At 41.6% G+C, this 16,797-nt stretch overlaps 1 protein-coding gene across 10 annotated transcripts in view; it reads left to right on the top strand.

Moving 5' to 3' along the window:
* Positions 1 to 940: 940 nt before the first annotated feature.
* Positions 941 to 16,797, top strand: part of atxn2 (ataxin 2) — a 31,533-nt gene continuing 15,676 nt past the window's right edge. For 4 of the 10 annotated variants that reach the window (XM_033619401.2, XM_033619400.2, XM_033619397.2 and 1 more), the window contains exons 1-16: positions 941 to 1,457; positions 2,943 to 2,973; positions 3,352 to 3,411; positions 3,809 to 3,880; positions 5,378 to 5,528; positions 7,190 to 7,204; positions 9,968 to 10,092; positions 10,277 to 10,368; positions 10,983 to 11,171; positions 12,232 to 12,404; positions 13,107 to 13,355; positions 14,737 to 14,922; positions 15,528 to 15,707; positions 15,890 to 15,997; positions 16,089 to 16,159; positions 16,250 to 16,617. In XM_033619401.2, the coding sequence (XP_033475292.1) occupies positions 1,348 to 1,457; positions 2,943 to 2,973; positions 3,352 to 3,411; positions 3,809 to 3,880; positions 5,378 to 5,528; positions 7,190 to 7,204; positions 9,968 to 10,092; positions 10,277 to 10,368; positions 10,983 to 11,171; positions 12,232 to 12,404; positions 13,107 to 13,355; positions 14,737 to 14,922; positions 15,528 to 15,707; positions 15,890 to 15,997; positions 16,089 to 16,159; positions 16,250 to 16,617 (2,180 nt within the window). In that variant the 5' untranslated portion in view covers positions 941 to 1,347. The remainder of the gene's footprint in view (positions 1,458 to 2,942; positions 2,974 to 3,351; positions 3,412 to 3,808; positions 3,881 to 5,377; positions 5,529 to 7,189; positions 7,205 to 9,967; positions 10,093 to 10,276; positions 10,369 to 10,982; positions 11,172 to 12,231; positions 12,405 to 13,106; positions 13,356 to 14,736; positions 14,923 to 15,527; positions 15,708 to 15,889; positions 15,998 to 16,088; positions 16,160 to 16,249; positions 16,618 to 16,797) is intronic. The other 6 variants (XM_033619402.2, XM_033619399.2, XM_033619404.2 and 3 more) reach the window with 3 other exon arrangements.

Genomic DNA, 16,797 nt, shown 5'->3' with positions numbered 1-16,797 from the left:
CTGTAGGTGCTAATGTGGTCCTAAGTTAGATTTACTGGATCCTGGAAATGTGAAAAAGGACGATAAAGATTAATGTGTCATGTAAAATAATTAATTTTGTTTAGACCCTAGTTGTAATTGTGATAAGGTCCTTTGTATTTTTAATTTAATATTGATTTACTGCAGGTATTCTAGGTAGGCTATTTATAAATAGAATGGAGATACACTAAGAGTATCATATAGATATACAGCAGAAAAAACACCAAATGTAATTATATATACATGTGAAAAGCAATCATATCAAAAACCTGTCATGTAATTTTTTCATGTCTTGGGAAAAATGATGCCTATTTGACATGCAGTGCGTGTGTTTAAATTACATTTAAAATGAATTCTTCACCTCTCCTCCAGCTGCACAACCTTTAATATTGTGTAGATCATGAAATCATCAATATGTATTTATATCATTAAGCTAACATGCTGTTACTTTAATTTACCTGCGCAACCACTTCCCTATGTGCAGCTATCAGCTATCGTCAGGGTCAGACCACTTATTAGTGAGATGTGCATATTTCAAGTAAAGTGTCATCTTTATCAATCAGTCATATTGTAGCGTGTAAGTGTAGCTACCATCAATGTGCACACACAGGCAGCGTGCAAATGCAGTGTTTCTATGCGTGTGCGTCTGTGTGTGTAGTTTGTTCGCCGGCTCACGTGGATGCCACAAAACAGCCAGGGAAGATTCATGGACTTCCTGAAAATAGTGCCATGTTGTATGTGTAACTGCGCACAACAAATGCGTATCTATATGTTTCTTTTAGTACTCTATGTTAAATGTGATGTTATTTGTGTTTTTAGCAGACAGATGTTTGTGAGAGAACACAGTGTAATGGATATTTGGTTATATGTTATGAGCCGTTACGCCTTTCATATATCCCTCCGCTGTTTTTTGTCCCCTTTCAGACTGTTTTGGTCTTTTCGCTGTTAGCAACGGAAAGAACCCGAGATAGCTGTAAACCCTATTTTGAGATAATTGAATATTTTTGTTAGGATTACATAACAAATTGACAAGAGGTGTAACACCCATGTTTATTTTGGAAGAGTGATTGGCGCGTGTTGTCTTTTTTAAATATTATTTTTTTCCGTTTTAATAGGAATTGTACAGATTGCTAATTTAGATAGCAACTGTTAGCGAGCTAGCGTCCTAGCATAGCATCTTCCTCAAGAGGCACGTTGACATTACCGTGCTTGCTAGCTAGCCAGACCGTAGGACTGCTAACGTTAGCGAGCTGTCACACAATCACACATCGTCAAGAAATTGCGGTGTAAAGCTGGTCGTTTTACCACGCCGTCTTTTATGGGATCACCATGTCAATGAAGGCCGGTGGAAATCGCAGCAAGCCCGGCGGTGGCAACACCGCTGGTGCCACCGCCTCCGGTGCCGGAGGAAGCGGCGGGGGAAGACAGAATCTGGGCAGGTCTGTGAAATTAAAACGTCAACTTAGCGAAATAAAAACACAGCAGCGGTGGTTACAGTGGCCAGTTTTCAGTGCTTGGACACATTCGCTTCTAACAGCGGCAGTTTTGAGAGATGACATTCCCGTTAAGTGGTCCAAAACTAGTATGCGTTTCTGAACGTTATGTGGGCCTTGCGACGTGTTGGTCACCTAGCGTAACGTTATGCAGTTTAGCTAGCGAGGCCTGTCTGCTTGCCCCAATAATGTTGCAACTTCGACGTTACGTTGCCTCCTCTTGCATGGTAAATTAAACACAGCATCTGATCTCTGATGTATTTAGACACGTTTACATGGACGAACATTTCCCCACAAGTGTGTAGCAATGATGCTGCTCGCCAAGTTGCTGGTATCAGTTTACTATCAGCTTGGAGTCCATTTAGCCACCGTTAATTAGCCGTTTGACAGCCCATGCTTGTAATTCAGTGCACTTGCCTCATTCAGTAACACAGCGGCTAGCTAACGGGACAGCCTGCCGACTTTTTCCAACCTAGGGGACTGCGATAAAACAGCTGTGTTTGTTTTCATCTGACTGTCATTTAGGTTGGTACGTTACCGCAACATTGCTGCAACGGGTTTGCCAAGAAATTGTAATCGTAAACGTGTGGGCGCACGGAAGAAAGGGGCGGGTGTGGAGACGGGGTTGAGGAGGAGAAGGGGGAATTATAGACCGACGGGCTTTCAACCTTGACGTTGCCGTAGCTGCTCGTGTGAAATAGTGTCCTTGAAGCATGACATTTCTGCACGAGTCCTCCCTAAGATAAAGCTAACACGCACTGTCAGTGCAGGAGCTGCATGCGTATTGTGAATTTTGGTGGTGATAATTTGCTCAGGCTTCTATTCACCGGTCACTAGGACAGTGCGTCCCATTCATTGCGTAGGTTTCATCCATTAAGGCCGTGCAGAGATATTGTAAAATGCGATTGGACCAGTTGGACTGATGCATACAAAACCAGCCTATTTCAGACACTTGGATTGGCTCTATTTTTATAGTGTGGTACTGCGTGCAGACGTGCATGTTACTCGTTTACTACAAGGGGCATAATGTAGGGAGAATGGCCATTGCCTACATCAAAGTGTGAATACCTGGCCATGTGCCAGCTGCTGAACAAGGTGCATTTTAGGACATGCTTAGAAAAATGTAGGCTGCTGAGAATTTGGCGAGGGGACAGCCTAAGCAAAAAATCCAGGAATTCTGTGGAAAATTTCAGCATCTCCATTGCCTTCAAATGTGTTATAAATGTGCATTTTCAACATATTTCAGTCTAGAATAAGTTGGATAATTTGTGTTGATGACTCTTGGGAATCCCCTTTAAATGTGTAACAGCAGTTTTATACCATCTGAGATTTATACCACTTAGCTGTACACTTTGTTTCAGCATACTAGCAAGAACTTCAGTGCCAGTGATGATGACGAGTTTGACAACAGTGCCATTTGTTTTCTTTCAGGGGAAGACACAGTGGTAAAGGTCCCGCAGCAGTAAGTAACTGGTTAACTCTCATAAGTCAGTGGCAAATAGCCTTAATGCCACATAAGCATGTATCACCAGAAGTTTGTTATACCTGAGTAATTTATCACAGAAGGGAAGCTGCTTTATGAAAGCCCACACACTGGATTAATGCTTCTTTTTGTTCACTCTGTGCAGTCATTTGAATATACTGTCATGTTTTTGGAAGGGATGCAATTTAGTTAAAAAGTTGCACAGAGTGAACCTCAGAGAAAGCACAAGCCAGTGGTTGGACATCTGCTTCTTATTGTTATGCATTATGAATGGTCCAATAGATATAACGTGCCTGTGAGAGCCTATTTTACTTTGCAAATGGGGAACATCAGATGTTAACTGTGTTTTTTCTTTAGGTCTTTTTCAATGGTGTATATGCAAATATGAGGATGGTCCATGTCTTGACTTCAGTTGTGGTATGTTGGCTGTGTGTCTGACCAAAGTTTTTTTTAGATGATGTTTCAGATACGTCTAGTATCTGCATAGGGAAATAAGCTCAGTTACAAAGGAAGACTTGTTTGAAAGGACCATGTGAATCGTGCTTACTGTAAATGAATTTGTAACAGCAGTATGTACTGCAGTCTGTCTTTCACCACATGCTGTTTCTGCAAAATGTCTACGCTGCCATAAACAAAGCCTGTGTGATCTGTAGAGACAGCTGGTTGCATAAACAAAGAAGAGATTGATCAATCATTTGTCTATTTCACAGCAGATGGGTTTCTGAACTTGTTTTTTGAATGTGTAAATTGACATTGGCACTTAATTGAATGAGTGTTGCATACAATGAATAATAATAGGCCTATTTATTTGTAGGGGACCAAGTGTGAGCTGAAAGTGAAAAATGGAGCCGTCTATGAAGGAGTATTTAAAACATACGGTCCAGAGGTAAGTATCACACGTAGTGGGATGTTCTTTATAGGTGCTAATATGGAGCTAGATCTGTAATTTCTTCAGTAGCAGCACTAATGATTAAGGTTAAGGAGGATAATGCCCAGCCAGCACTCAATAGCAGTTTCACCCTTGAGGTGGTTTGGGCAAAGATCGCCCTTTCCATCTTTCCTTTTATGGAGGAGAGGTATGTGGCCCTTCATCTTCCCTTTTAGGCTGAAGTATTCTCCAATCTTTCCCATGTGGGGAAAATTTCATTTTGCACAAATGAAAAGCTTAACCTGAGCAATGGTAGAGGTTTCTGTCCAGTTCACTTGGCAGAGGCTCAGCTTGGTTTTAACTTCTGATGAGATGCCAGTAACCTACATTATAACCTGTTTTCACCAAACACCAGGGTTGATATTTATGTATCTTAAATCGCACACCTCTTTTATAAGGTTGTGTGACTTAAATGTGAATAGGGCTGGCGGGATACTCCAAAATAAATTGAATTTGGTGTGCTTGCACAGGCAAACACACCACTTTGTTTTGAGACCAAAACAAAGCATCACATTTGGCTTTTATTACCACAGTGTGTGCAAGCTGAACAGTCAGACTTGCTGAAATTCACCACCCCTCCGTACAACGTCTCTTAGTCAACAATGCAGTGTTTGGTTGCAGGGCTTGTGTTTTCAATTTTCTATCACAATATTATAGTAGTTGTTGTATAACTTCTTGTTCTGAGGAAATTAGAGGTCACAAGCTCCTCCATCTGGCATGGATGACATTAAATGAACAGAACTCAATCAACTGATGTCAGTCAAACTTTTGTTTAAATATGCTGTCAGTCAAAGAATATGGAAAGGATTTTTCGTAGTTCAGCCTTAGGCAAGCATGTTGATGTGCCATGCTGGGCCAAGATTGCAGGTTTTCATTCCAATCAAACACACAACACAAGTGAGTTAATTAACTTGGTCCTATTTTCTCTGGTTGTGCTCATCAGGATTATTTTCATTATCCTTTAATTTATCACTTTTTAAAAATTAATTGGTTTAACGTTTAGTGTATAAAATGTCAAAAAATAGTGAAAGTAGTCTGCCACAATTTTCCAGAGCCCAAGGTGATCACTTCATTTTTCAGATTCCATGTTTGGTCTGATCAGCTGTCTTAAATCTAAAGATACTCATAGAGAAAAACAAGAAATCCTCCTTGAGAAGCTGGACCAGAGAATGTTTGATATTTTTGATTAATACATTTCCTGTAAAGATTAATTGATAATTAAAGTGGTTGCCAATTTATTTTCTGTCTGTCCAGCAACTGCGCTGAATGATTGGGATGAAACAATGCATCAATCAATCAGTTGAATTATTTGTCGTATGAAATCATATAAGCCACAATTCCAGTGAAATGTAATCCTCTCAGCTCCTTTCTGCAGAAAAAGAGTGTAATATTGAATATATGTGTATGATTAGGTTATGTTAGATTAATCCAATTTAACATTACTTTCTCCCTCAGTGTGACCTGGTGTTGGATGCAGCCCACAGAAAGAGCCCAGAGCCGAGCATAGCTCCCAGAAAAGAGGATATTGTGGAGAGCATCATTTTCAAGGCCTCAGATGTTGTAGTGGTGACCTTCAAAGATGTGGACCTGAATTTCGCCAGGAAAGGTACTGAGGGCATTTGTTTTGACAAATACTATCCAGGCACATGAACAGCAGTCCTTTTATACCTAGTAGTCGTGTACATGCCAATACCCATGAAGCATACACAGTGTAAATAGGTGAATTTGTCACGTTGTAATTGTTGCACATTCACAAAGAAAAACACATGCCAGATGACATCCCATCCGTGCATACACACAACATACTGGTCATTTTCAGTTTGTATTCACTGCCTCGATGTCACAGAGCCTTTGCCACGAACGAAATCTCGAGAGTCTGCCATGAGTGGCCAGCCACTGAAGACTAATGTGATCTATTGATCGGTTCGAAGGTTGCCCTGGCGCAGCAAGGACACTCAATAAAGGCTGAATGAGTCTTCATCTAATTAATCTTGACCGATAGAATTCTTCTTTGAACGATAATGGACTGTGTGGGAGGGTTTTATTTTCTGAAAATGAACAGGTGAAGAAGTGCGAGGGTCTCATTATCACATGCTTCACAGAGATGGTGCTGCAGTGGGGCCACTTGTAAAATACTATTTTTTACTGTTTAAATTGAACAGTTGTGGATTGACTTGGAATTTAACAATGTTTTGCAGAAAAGGAAAACATCTAAAGCATCATTGCTATTGTCTGTGATCTCATGTTACTAAATCAACAAGACAGTTGACTTCATTGATTTTGCAGAGATAGTTTATTGGTCAGAATTGTCATTTTTGTTTAGGAAGTATATGTGTTTTGCTTCAATTCAAAGGAACAGTGTGTAGGATTTAGTGGTATCTTGCAGTTAGGATTGCAGATTGCAACTAGCTGAAATTTCTCCTGGTTAGAATTCCTTCAGTGTTTGCGGTTAAGAAGCTTTTATCGGGAGCCGGATTATCCGCAGAGGTATTGTACTCTCCAAAACAAATGGTCCAGGTGATTTAAACTGGTATAAACACTATATAGAGAAGTTTAATGTTAGAAGTCAGTGTTTCTCTGATGCTGTTCAACTCATAGACAGGCCGCTAGCCCAGCACCTGCTAATGAGTACTCACCTTTTTTCTTATAAGCTAACATCCAGACATTCATGAGGTTTTTACTGGGAGCCAAATTATCTGCAGAGGTCTCTGTCTCTCCAAAACAAATTGACCCGGTGATTTAAACTGGTAAAACACTGAATAAAGCAGTTTATTGTTCAACAAAAACAGTGGTTTTCTGAAGCTGCTCGTTGCAAAGGGGCTGCTAACTACGGTAGCTGATGTGAAAATTTAAATAGCCCTATCTAGAGCCAGTGTTTGGATTGTCCTTTCTGGGCTACTGTAGAAACATGGCGATGCAACATGGTGGAGTCTGTGGACAAGGACCCACCCCCTATGTAGATATAAACAGCTCATTCTAAGGTAATGAAAACACAATGATCCTTATTTTCAGGTGATTACACACTAAGGAAAACAAACTCATTATATTCCATTTCTGCCAAAATCCTACACACTGTACGTTTGATAGCTGAAATAAGGGGATATGGCGAGTCTGCTAGACACGGCTTGATTAAATCTATGAAAACTACTCTAAAGTTGTTAAAGAAAATTACTCAACTGTTCGTGTGATCACCACTGAGTCATTCTATCTGTCGGTCCATCTTCTGACTCTCTGTCATCTGTCTGTCTCTCCTCTCCACTGATCTAGTCTCCTCTGACACAGGTAATATATGGCTGTTTTCTCCTCTCGCACATCTCTGTATGCACTCAAACAAATTTGTAAATCTCCGAGGCTTGGGTCTGATCTGTTGCCACCTGTTGCTTCTTTTTTAAATCCAATTTGATGATAACATTTGGGGTTCATTGCTTTCACATAACCAAAGAATGAGACTCAAATGTCTGACTCAGGTGTTACCTCTTGACTGGATGTTGCTTTCGGTGGAACAGTTGCCACTTGCTCTATCATACACTTCCTTAGTTAAGCTTTTACTTTAGATATCAGCAGATGCTTCCGGGTCATGGTCGTGGACATAATGGCTTTATGCTTACTCATGAAGAATCTGAGCATGTGTGAGAGATATATAACTAATAGTTTTAACTGTAGTAAACTTACACTTATACCACTTGTTTTAGTTGTTTTAAACTAACATTAATACTCCTTTTATTAGTTTGAACAACAGTTTTAGTTTTCAGCTGTCATTTAAAGCTATGCTTGAAAATTTGATATACAATTTTAGCTAATTATTTTAACAGCTCAAGCACAATTGGAGCCTGTATATAGCCAGCCACTAATGGCACCCTGGCAGCAATGACTCACTCTTATAAGAGAAAGGATATGGTTATTATTTTTGTCTTAACTTATCTTTCAGAGCATTGTGTTATTTGCCACATGGGGTTCTGCTGCTGCACTTGATTTCAAACCTTACTGCACCAGAGCTCAGTCCAAATCAGAGCTAGATGGACAAGGGGAAATTACAAGCATTACGACTATGATTCCATTGAAAGCAACAGATTGAAAACTCATGTCGAGCACTAGCACCCTAATTTGCTTTTTGTGAGCATTGTATTAAAAATGGAATTATGTCAGGATGTTTAATTTGGTTTGGCCCTGAAGTGCTTTGAGGTCATATAATTCACTGCAATCTAAATGCATGTTTGCTTACCCCTCACTACGCCCACATTTGATTTGTAAATGTTCCTTATTTTCTTTACGATTCCCTTGATGGACAGAATGCATAGAGCAGCATACCAACCACCTCTACTAATATAATTCAGGCCTGTTAGCCCAACTGTCTGCATGGTGCCAATCTAGTGTCTCTGAACCTGCTCTGTGCCAGAAATGCTTAAATGCTCTTTGTATTGTGAGATGAGTTGGGATGGCTGAGTTATGTAACTCCAGGTGGCTGATATGCTTAATGCATGCAGTCCATTGGTGCCAGTTCTGAGAATGTGAGCGCAGACTTGGGCTGACATGAGATCAGACTTCCTTTCAAATATAATTGGGGGTTTTCTTTGAGCATGCCTGTCCCTGGTTTTATTGTAAGTTTACTTAATCATAGTAAATGGTCCTGAAAGTATCATCATCCCCAAGTAGACTTTCATGCATTTGAATGTTGTCTTTCAAGGTGTTGCCATAGTGATGCGTAATATATTAAGTGGGGAAAAAGACAGGCTTTGTTGACACTCTAAGGGCTTTTCCGTTGGCACTTTTGACCAAGCAGAGTCAACCTACGCTGCATCGATTTACGTTTCCATGACCAGTTTAAACGTGCCAAGTCACGCCAGAGATGGACTATCTCTAGAGTTGGACCGAGCGTGTTGCCGTGACACGAGATGGTCTTTGTCATCTCAAGTTAGAGAAAATGCAAATAATGTGAATAAAGAAACCATCAGAGGAGCGATGCATTTGTCATATATACAGTTTATTGATGGTGATACACTATAGACTAGGATAGAATAATTAATTCACTGGACCACTCAGAGGCAACCACCAGCGACCAACAACTTTTTAGGTGGAATCTTTTCTTGCATGGTACTCAATGCATGAGTTGATGTCGTGAATCAATCAACACACCTTAAATGTCCATATGACAACTTTGACCATTCCATTTATTTTAATTGGCTTTCTTGCATGACATATGCTTTAGCAATGACTAGATCTTCAAGGGCCTAGAAAATGTATATGATTTCATACGGATTATACTCACTGCAAATATTCTGTTCTGATTGTTGTCACGGTACGCTTTAATGACACAATGCTTCTGAGACATTGCAAGCAAGCTGGAGAAGATGGGCCTCTGGCTGTGAGAAAATTAATAGAGTCAGACAACAGTACAAGAAAGGAACGTTTTGTTGCTTCACAAGCAAGAGACACACCTTCAAGCGGTTAGCCCTGTTGTATGGAGACGCAAATACCTGCTGCTGGGTGTGCTGAGTCAAACTGAGTCGAGCCAAGCCAGCACATGTGCATGGAGAAGGGCTTTCTGTGATACCTGAATTTAATTTTGCATGAAAGTTTGTCAGCTGAAAATATTTTATCACCTACCTTCTTGATTTAGTTGGTATATTTTATGCATTTTAAGACAGTAATTGGGGACTAAGTTCTTGCCTTTCTTTACAAGGCTGTTTACATATTCTTGCTCCTGCCGTCAGAACATTTTATCCTTGTTAGCTTTACCGAGGCCAGCTCAAGAAATAGCTCAAATTCTTTTTTGAAAGGATTTTTTTCCCAATCCAGTTGGATCCATGTCTGGTTGTGAGTGGGTGTGCCTAGTGAACCACCACTACCTCCATGTAGACCTTTGCTGTGAGAGCTTGTGGCAGAAGCTCTTGAGGCATGAGTGCTACCCTGCATAAACAGTGAGAGTGCAGCCATGTGACTATATACCATCATGAGCTTCTGAGTGTGTGTGGGTGTGTGTGTTTGAGTGTATGTGTGTGTGTGTCTTTGCTGTACATAAATATGTATTCTTTGTGTGTGCCGCAGACAACTTCACAGATGCAGCAGTGAGCGGTAAGATCAATGGCGAGCACAAAGAGAAAGATCTAGAGCCCTGGGATGGAGGAGAGACCCACAACTCTGACAGCCTCGAGTCTCTGGATACAGATGTGGTAAGAAAACAGACACAACAGACACATTGATACTTCACTTGTGAACACAGTAAAGAATCTATACAGGCCTCTATATGTTAACTTGTATATTTTGACAGATGAAGTACACAGAGGTTGTGTCATCTGATCTGCAGCGTTGATAACATGTTAATAAGCCTTCTCTCTCTTTTTTTTTTTGTATCAGTCAAACGGGTGGGACCCCAATGACATGTTCAAGTATAACGAGGAGAAGTATGGAGTCTTGTCTACATACGACAGCAGCTTGTCCACATATACGTAAGCTTCTCTATGTTCATGTGTCTCTTCCTGTACACATCACATTGTTAACAGTATTATTTTGTCAGAATATGTTCACTTTTCTTGTATTTATCTACATAGAGCTTACATACATGTCATTAAACCTATTCTTTTAATCTTGTTTGCTGTTGCCTTCAAATGTAAGTGAGCTTGTGGTTACATCATGGAAAGTTGTGTACACGACATTCTTGATGTTTGAGTGGTTTGAAGTTGTGAGAACACCGCTGCTAGGCAATGGCAACGTGGAGGCTACTGTTGGCATCTGGAAGCCACTGAAGCTAACGATTTAGCATGCTATTAACTTACCATCCACCAAAAATGAATTTCCATGACCGCCACCATTTCTGAAAATGTCAGCAAACACGTCACAACTTGTGAACTCAGAGCTCTCAGAAAATTTCCACTTACAAGGTCGTGAATACAACAAGAGGGGGGTGTTCATATGGACTCTCCTTGTGAAGACAATAAACACGACCCCATTCGAAGGCAGCATCAGTGTGACCTCATATGACAAAAGTCAGAACTTGATTTCAAGCCTTTTTTAGTCATTCCGTCACCCCGCTGCCCTTGTCTGACCTGCGCTTGTTTCCCAGGGTCCCCCTGGAGCGGGACAACTCAGAAGAGTTCCTCAAGAGGGAGGCGCGTGCTGCACAGCTTGCAGAGGAGATTGAGGCCAGTGCCACATACAAGGCCCGCGTGGCCCTCGAGAATGATGAACGCTCTGAGGAGGAGAAATATACTGCTGTGGTGCGAGGGGAAAGGGAGACTCACACACTTAGCAGGTGAGACCGGGACACACATACAAACCTAGGGCCAAAACACACTTCCTGTGCTGCTGAGAGTGTGTCAGCGCAGTCCTTGTAATTATGTAATTGCCAAATGTGTTCACAACCACCATGTGCTTATCATATTTCATTTCTTCTCATTGTTGGTAATTGGCTCTTAATGTGTGCTGCAATGCCAGCTCCTTTTAAAAATGAAGCAGCACAACAAAACACTGCAACATTTACAGTCTCGTAATAGCACTTTGGTAATACTTGTCATTATTATTATTAAATGTGCATACTGTAAAGTCATGGAGCTTTAAATCAGCGGTTTTATTGTTAATTTTTGCAAACTGTGTTGCCTGTAGGTCTGGAACATGCGTCATTTGTGTTTTATTGTTTTAAATGATTCAATAAAATATTCCTTTTATTTATTTTAAACAAGTCGCAACATGTTCATGCAGTAAAACTGACTGTGAATATCATCAGGGATGATTTATTATCAGGGAGTGCTGATTTCTCCACAGGTACTGTGTTTATTAGGGAAGACCTGCAAGAAGATGCATCCTACACACGTGTATATGCACTTGATTTCCAGTGCCTGATATTTTACAGAGGCTTTACAGAGAGTGGGATCTATGAACCAGCATGGGCTATACTATATTTCTTCTAGCATGTCATGCACCACAAATCAGAATGATCATTGAAGGACTTTGAGCTCTCACCATTAAATATCAAGGATGAAAGCACAAGCACTTACACTGTATGTACATAATGCTTGAGGACAGCATGATTCTGCAGTAGAAAGGCTCAGACTTGAGAGCCATATTTGGGCCTTAAAGGGAGACAAAGTAGTTCCAGCAAATTCACTAAGTAGACAGCAGATGTTCTCAGAACAAATACTTCCTTGGTAATTAAAGAAAACATGCTCATTTTGGCTGATGAGAAGCACTTAGTTGAATGTAATAGAGTGTAGAATTAATTCCTCCCCTTTATTATCTTGACTATTGTCTTGGATATATTTAACTGAACCATCTGCCGGCATTGTGTGTGTGTGTTTGTGTCTGTGTGTGTACAGGGAGAACAAGTACATTCCTCCAGGTCAGAGGAACAGGGAGGCGATGTCCTGGGGACCGGGACGTCAGAATTCACCTCGTCTGGCTCAGAGCTCAGGCGGACCCTCAACTCCTCGACCAGGACCTCACGACTACAGTCCCAGCTCTGGGGCCGACCAGAGGGTGGTTAACGGAGGTGTGTATTAATACATCCCACACAAACCTATGGTGTTACTTGCTACAGTCACATCTGTTGTGGAATCTATGTACAACAGATGATGTAAAGACGGTGATCACTCTCTGGGATGTTCATATTTGTTGTTGGTGTCAATTCATTCATTTACTTATCATACATTCACTCGTGTCAGATGAATAATTTTATTTCTGCCTTGCCATTCTTTCTCATATTTATTAATATCCCCCTTCTTTATATTCCTGCTATACTTTTGTTTCTCCAGCTTTAATGGGCAGTTCACTTCAAAATCAAAAATACATATTTTTATTCTTGCCTTTAGTGCTATTTATCCGTCTAGATTGTTATGGTGTCAGTTGCAGAGTGTTGGAAAGTCTGGAGTCTTTCCAGAAATCATGACCTGGTTACTCAAGATAATTCACAGACCTTGTTGTGAGCAGTTTCAAGAAGGAACTATTTTCTTTCTACCGAACCACACCCGCCAACTGTATCACTGTGCAGAGTTCCATTATACTGGAAAGAAGGCAGTCAGACTGTCGATATCTCCAACACTCAGCAACTAATACGGAAACAATTTTTTGATTGAGACATAGCTTTACAGGTAAGAGGAAAAATATGTGTTACTGATTTTGGTGTAAACTGTCCTTTTAACTGATTGTTGTCTGGCATTTGTCATCCTTGATCATTTGTCCTTCCCTCTTTTAGGTTCATCCCATTGGCCCTCACCCTGTCCATCTCCTTCCTCCCGCCCCCCCTCTCGTTACCAGTCTGGCCCTTCCTCCCTGCCTCCTCGGGCGACCACGCCCACCAGGCCACCCTCCAGACCCCCCTCTCGACCTTCCAGGCCTCCCTCTCATTCATCCCACCCCTCCTATCCCTCCTCCTCATCCTCCTTTTCTCACCATGGGCCCACGTCGCCAGCCTCCACTCTGCCCAAACGCATGTCTTCAGAAGGTACCCACATCAGTGGAGTAGACCTGGGCAAAGGCATGAGTTGAAGGTGGATGAATTGAGCTCAGTTATGGAAATGATATCCTATAATAATTGTATTGACAGATGTTAGAAGCTTCTTTAAAGTTACAATAAAGCAACTACTTTCAAAAATAAATTTGCCCAGGTCTAGTGTGGAACAACATAAATAGGTGAAGTTGCTTCTTCAGACTGATTTGGGGTCAGATTTGCAATTTCTATACAAGTGGAAATTGTGAGGATTTGGTAAGCCACTTAGCTGATCCTTTGTCAGTGCATCAGGCAGTTTCACCTTGGCATGTGGGTGCATCACGATGTGTGCTGTGCTTCTGTCTAGCAAGAGTTAAAAAAACAGTTTCTCAAAATGTTTTCTGATAGAGTAGTTCAGTGGAAGATCTGAACAGATAGAATTTTTTTTTTTTTTAAAGATATTTTTATGGGCATTTTTTGCCTTTAATTGATAGGATAGTGAAGTGTGAAAGGGGGAGAGAGAGAGGGAGCGACATGCAGCAAAGGGCCACAGGCTGGAGTTGAACCCGGGCCGCTGTGGCAACAGCCTTGTACATAGGGCGCCTGCTCTACCACTAAGCCACCGACGCCCCAATAGAATAATATTTTAACTAGTTAGAAATGTTGTAGCTACTTAGGAATTAAAACCAAATTTTATATCTCAAAGGCCTGATTATTGCATTTTATTTTGTTAAAAATACAAAGCTATGCAACAGTGTGATTGAATCATGGAAAAGATGCACATAGAAGTTTGAATTGGCCCTTTTTTTAAAAGAGGGTACACTATTTAAAACAACTTACTCAGTTGGTCCTCACATATAGTGCTTAAGAGTGACATTTTCATGTGTAGGGAATGTGTTCATACTTGTACCATGTGTTTACAGTGAAACAGCAAAATATTCAACTAGCCAAAGATCAGTTTTGCACTGGGCTGTCACCCATGAGACACACAGCTCTTATAACCGCACAAACTCTGCTAAACAGTGAATTCTTTAAATACGGGTTTCCACCTCACCTTTTTTTCCTCTGTCTCCCCATCTCTCATCTCTCACTTCACTTGGCTGTGGTTTGAAAAGTGTGGTGTGTTGTTTGATCACTTTACAGGGTCATCATTTTTCCCCACTAACATGCATGTCACTAAATAACATTACTGTGTGATGTGGCATTTAAACTTTAGGTTAAGATGTAATGTGTGCAGAGGTTTGGGTTTATTTTAAAGGTTTTATGGGACAGAGATGAGTTTTAAAGAGAAACCTTCACAGCAGGATGGTAGGAGACACAAGCTGTTCAGTGTGTTTACCTAAACTGTCTGTTAATGGAGCTCCGTCTGTTTTCATCTGTCTTTCTCCATCTGCAGGCCCACCCAGGATGTCTCCAAAATCCCAAAGGACGCCTCGTGCTCACAGAGTGCCACCCTGCCGGACCACTGGAGTCCCTCCAGGAGTGGACTTAATTTCCCACAATGCCCCAGGAGAGGTTCCAGTGACTCCACCAACCAGGAGCAGCTCCTCTGGAGGGACATGGTCTTCGGTGGTTAGTGGAGGTAGAATAGTTCCTTTTTCTTTTTATCTCTTTACTCTTTGTGTGTTTTTATTGTGATAAATTTCCAACCACATGAACATTTCTGCTTCACGGAGATATCATGCAGTGGAATGTATCTGCAAAGGAGAGAATAAATTATGGGGTAGCATGTTATGAAAGGCCTTGCATTGCATCAGTGTTCTCTGCCATGTTTTAATAAAGCGCTGTTTATAGTATGATGAGTGCAAACCTGGGTGACACCCTAAGGCCTAGATCAGACTGAGCATGTTTTAACAGCTTGAGGTCTTTGTAATGTTTTGTAATTAGGTCTGATGATTGGTAGCAGATTATGTCCAGATTTCCTTGTATCCAATCCCCAAGTGCCCTCTGCCTGTATATATATTATGCAGATTTATGGTACAGATCTGGGTCTCTATAGCAGGTAAGGTAAGGGCAGTTGATTCGGTGTTTGCCTAGCACCAATAAAAAGAAGATGCAGCAAGATGCAAGAGTGCTCTGTCTGATGGGGGCCTAACCCTTTCACTGCCTATCCAGTAATATTTGCCAGTAAATCAAGATTTGTGAATGTGGTTGTTGAACACCAAAATTTCCTCTTCCCCTCCTCAGCTCACAGACCTCGCTCCCCCCGGCAGAACAGTATGGGTGGAGCCTCCACTGGCTCTTCTGCCCTCCCAGCACCCCAGACAGGAGCAGCTCCTGTGGATACTGTTGCCACAGCAACATCAGCTTCCTCTCCTACTGCTGCTAGCCCCGCCCCCAACATGGTTGCCTCTTCTGCAGGAGACGGTAGGGTTAAAGTTAACCCTCATTTCACTGTGATTGATTGAGGGAATGAGGAATGCTAAGTTTAATATGAAATAGTAATGTCTGTGTACTTGGATTTTATGTTCTATCAGAGGAACTTTTTTACAAATCCTTGCTTTGCTTTTATGCTGGGAGACACCAGACTATTTTTCTATTTTTCTTAGCAAAAGAGTGTCGTGTCCAGGAGACAAGACAGACATCCCCCACGGCAAACAAGGAGAACATCAAGCCCTTGGACAGCTCACCTAGTATCACCAGACCAGTCTGTAAAGGTACAGTATACACTGGCAACAGTATTTGCTGAATCCGTGTGGTAATGACTAGGACACTAATCATGGATCTCTCTCTTCACTCACCTCACAGGACCCCCTTCTATGGCACCAGACCACAGAAAACAAATAGATAATTTAAAGAAATTTAGTGTCGATTTTAGGGTAAGTATCTCTTTCATTTGTACGGATAAGAAAATCTGACACAACTAGCCTGATGTTTTTGAGGCCTCCCCTAACTTTTTCATCTTCCAGTTGCAGTCTAGTTCAAACCCAGACCCTGCCTTTGACCAGATGATGACCAAGCCTCCCAGAGACACAGCAGACAAGCCGAAAGACCTTCCCCTGGACAAAGCCTCCACAGTGGGGCGGGAGGGCACTGAAGATGGCGTTGTAGTGATATCTGCTGGCACCCCCGGTGGTGCCCCTGCTTCATCGACCACCTCCACCACGAACACCAGTAAGCCTGGCAGCCCCGCTGCACTGTCCCCGTCTCCCTCAGCCCCCGACCAGAAGAGGGCAGGGCTGGATGTGACATCACAGGGAGTTCAGACGACAGCAACGTCCTCATTCAGCGGACCCAAGCATGAAGAGAAGGAGGAGAAAAAGGAGGCAGTACAAGAGTGAGTGGAAGAGACAGTATGATTGAGAGGGGAGACTGTACACGTTTTAAAAATCTGGAATTATTACTGATATATTTTATTCCATTTCAGTCAAAAACACAACAGTGTGCTACACTGTTGCACTGGGTTACATGTTTTTCACCATGAATGTGGGCACTGTAGTTTATTAAAGTCCCAGTG

Source organism: Epinephelus lanceolatus, chromosome 9 (genome assembly GCF_041903045.1).
Source record: "Epinephelus lanceolatus isolate andai-2023 chromosome 9, ASM4190304v1, whole genome shotgun sequence".
Taxonomy (NCBI): Eukaryota; Metazoa; Chordata; class Actinopteri; order Perciformes; family Serranidae; genus Epinephelus; species Epinephelus lanceolatus.
This window is presented reverse-complemented; position numbering and strand designations above follow the sequence as displayed.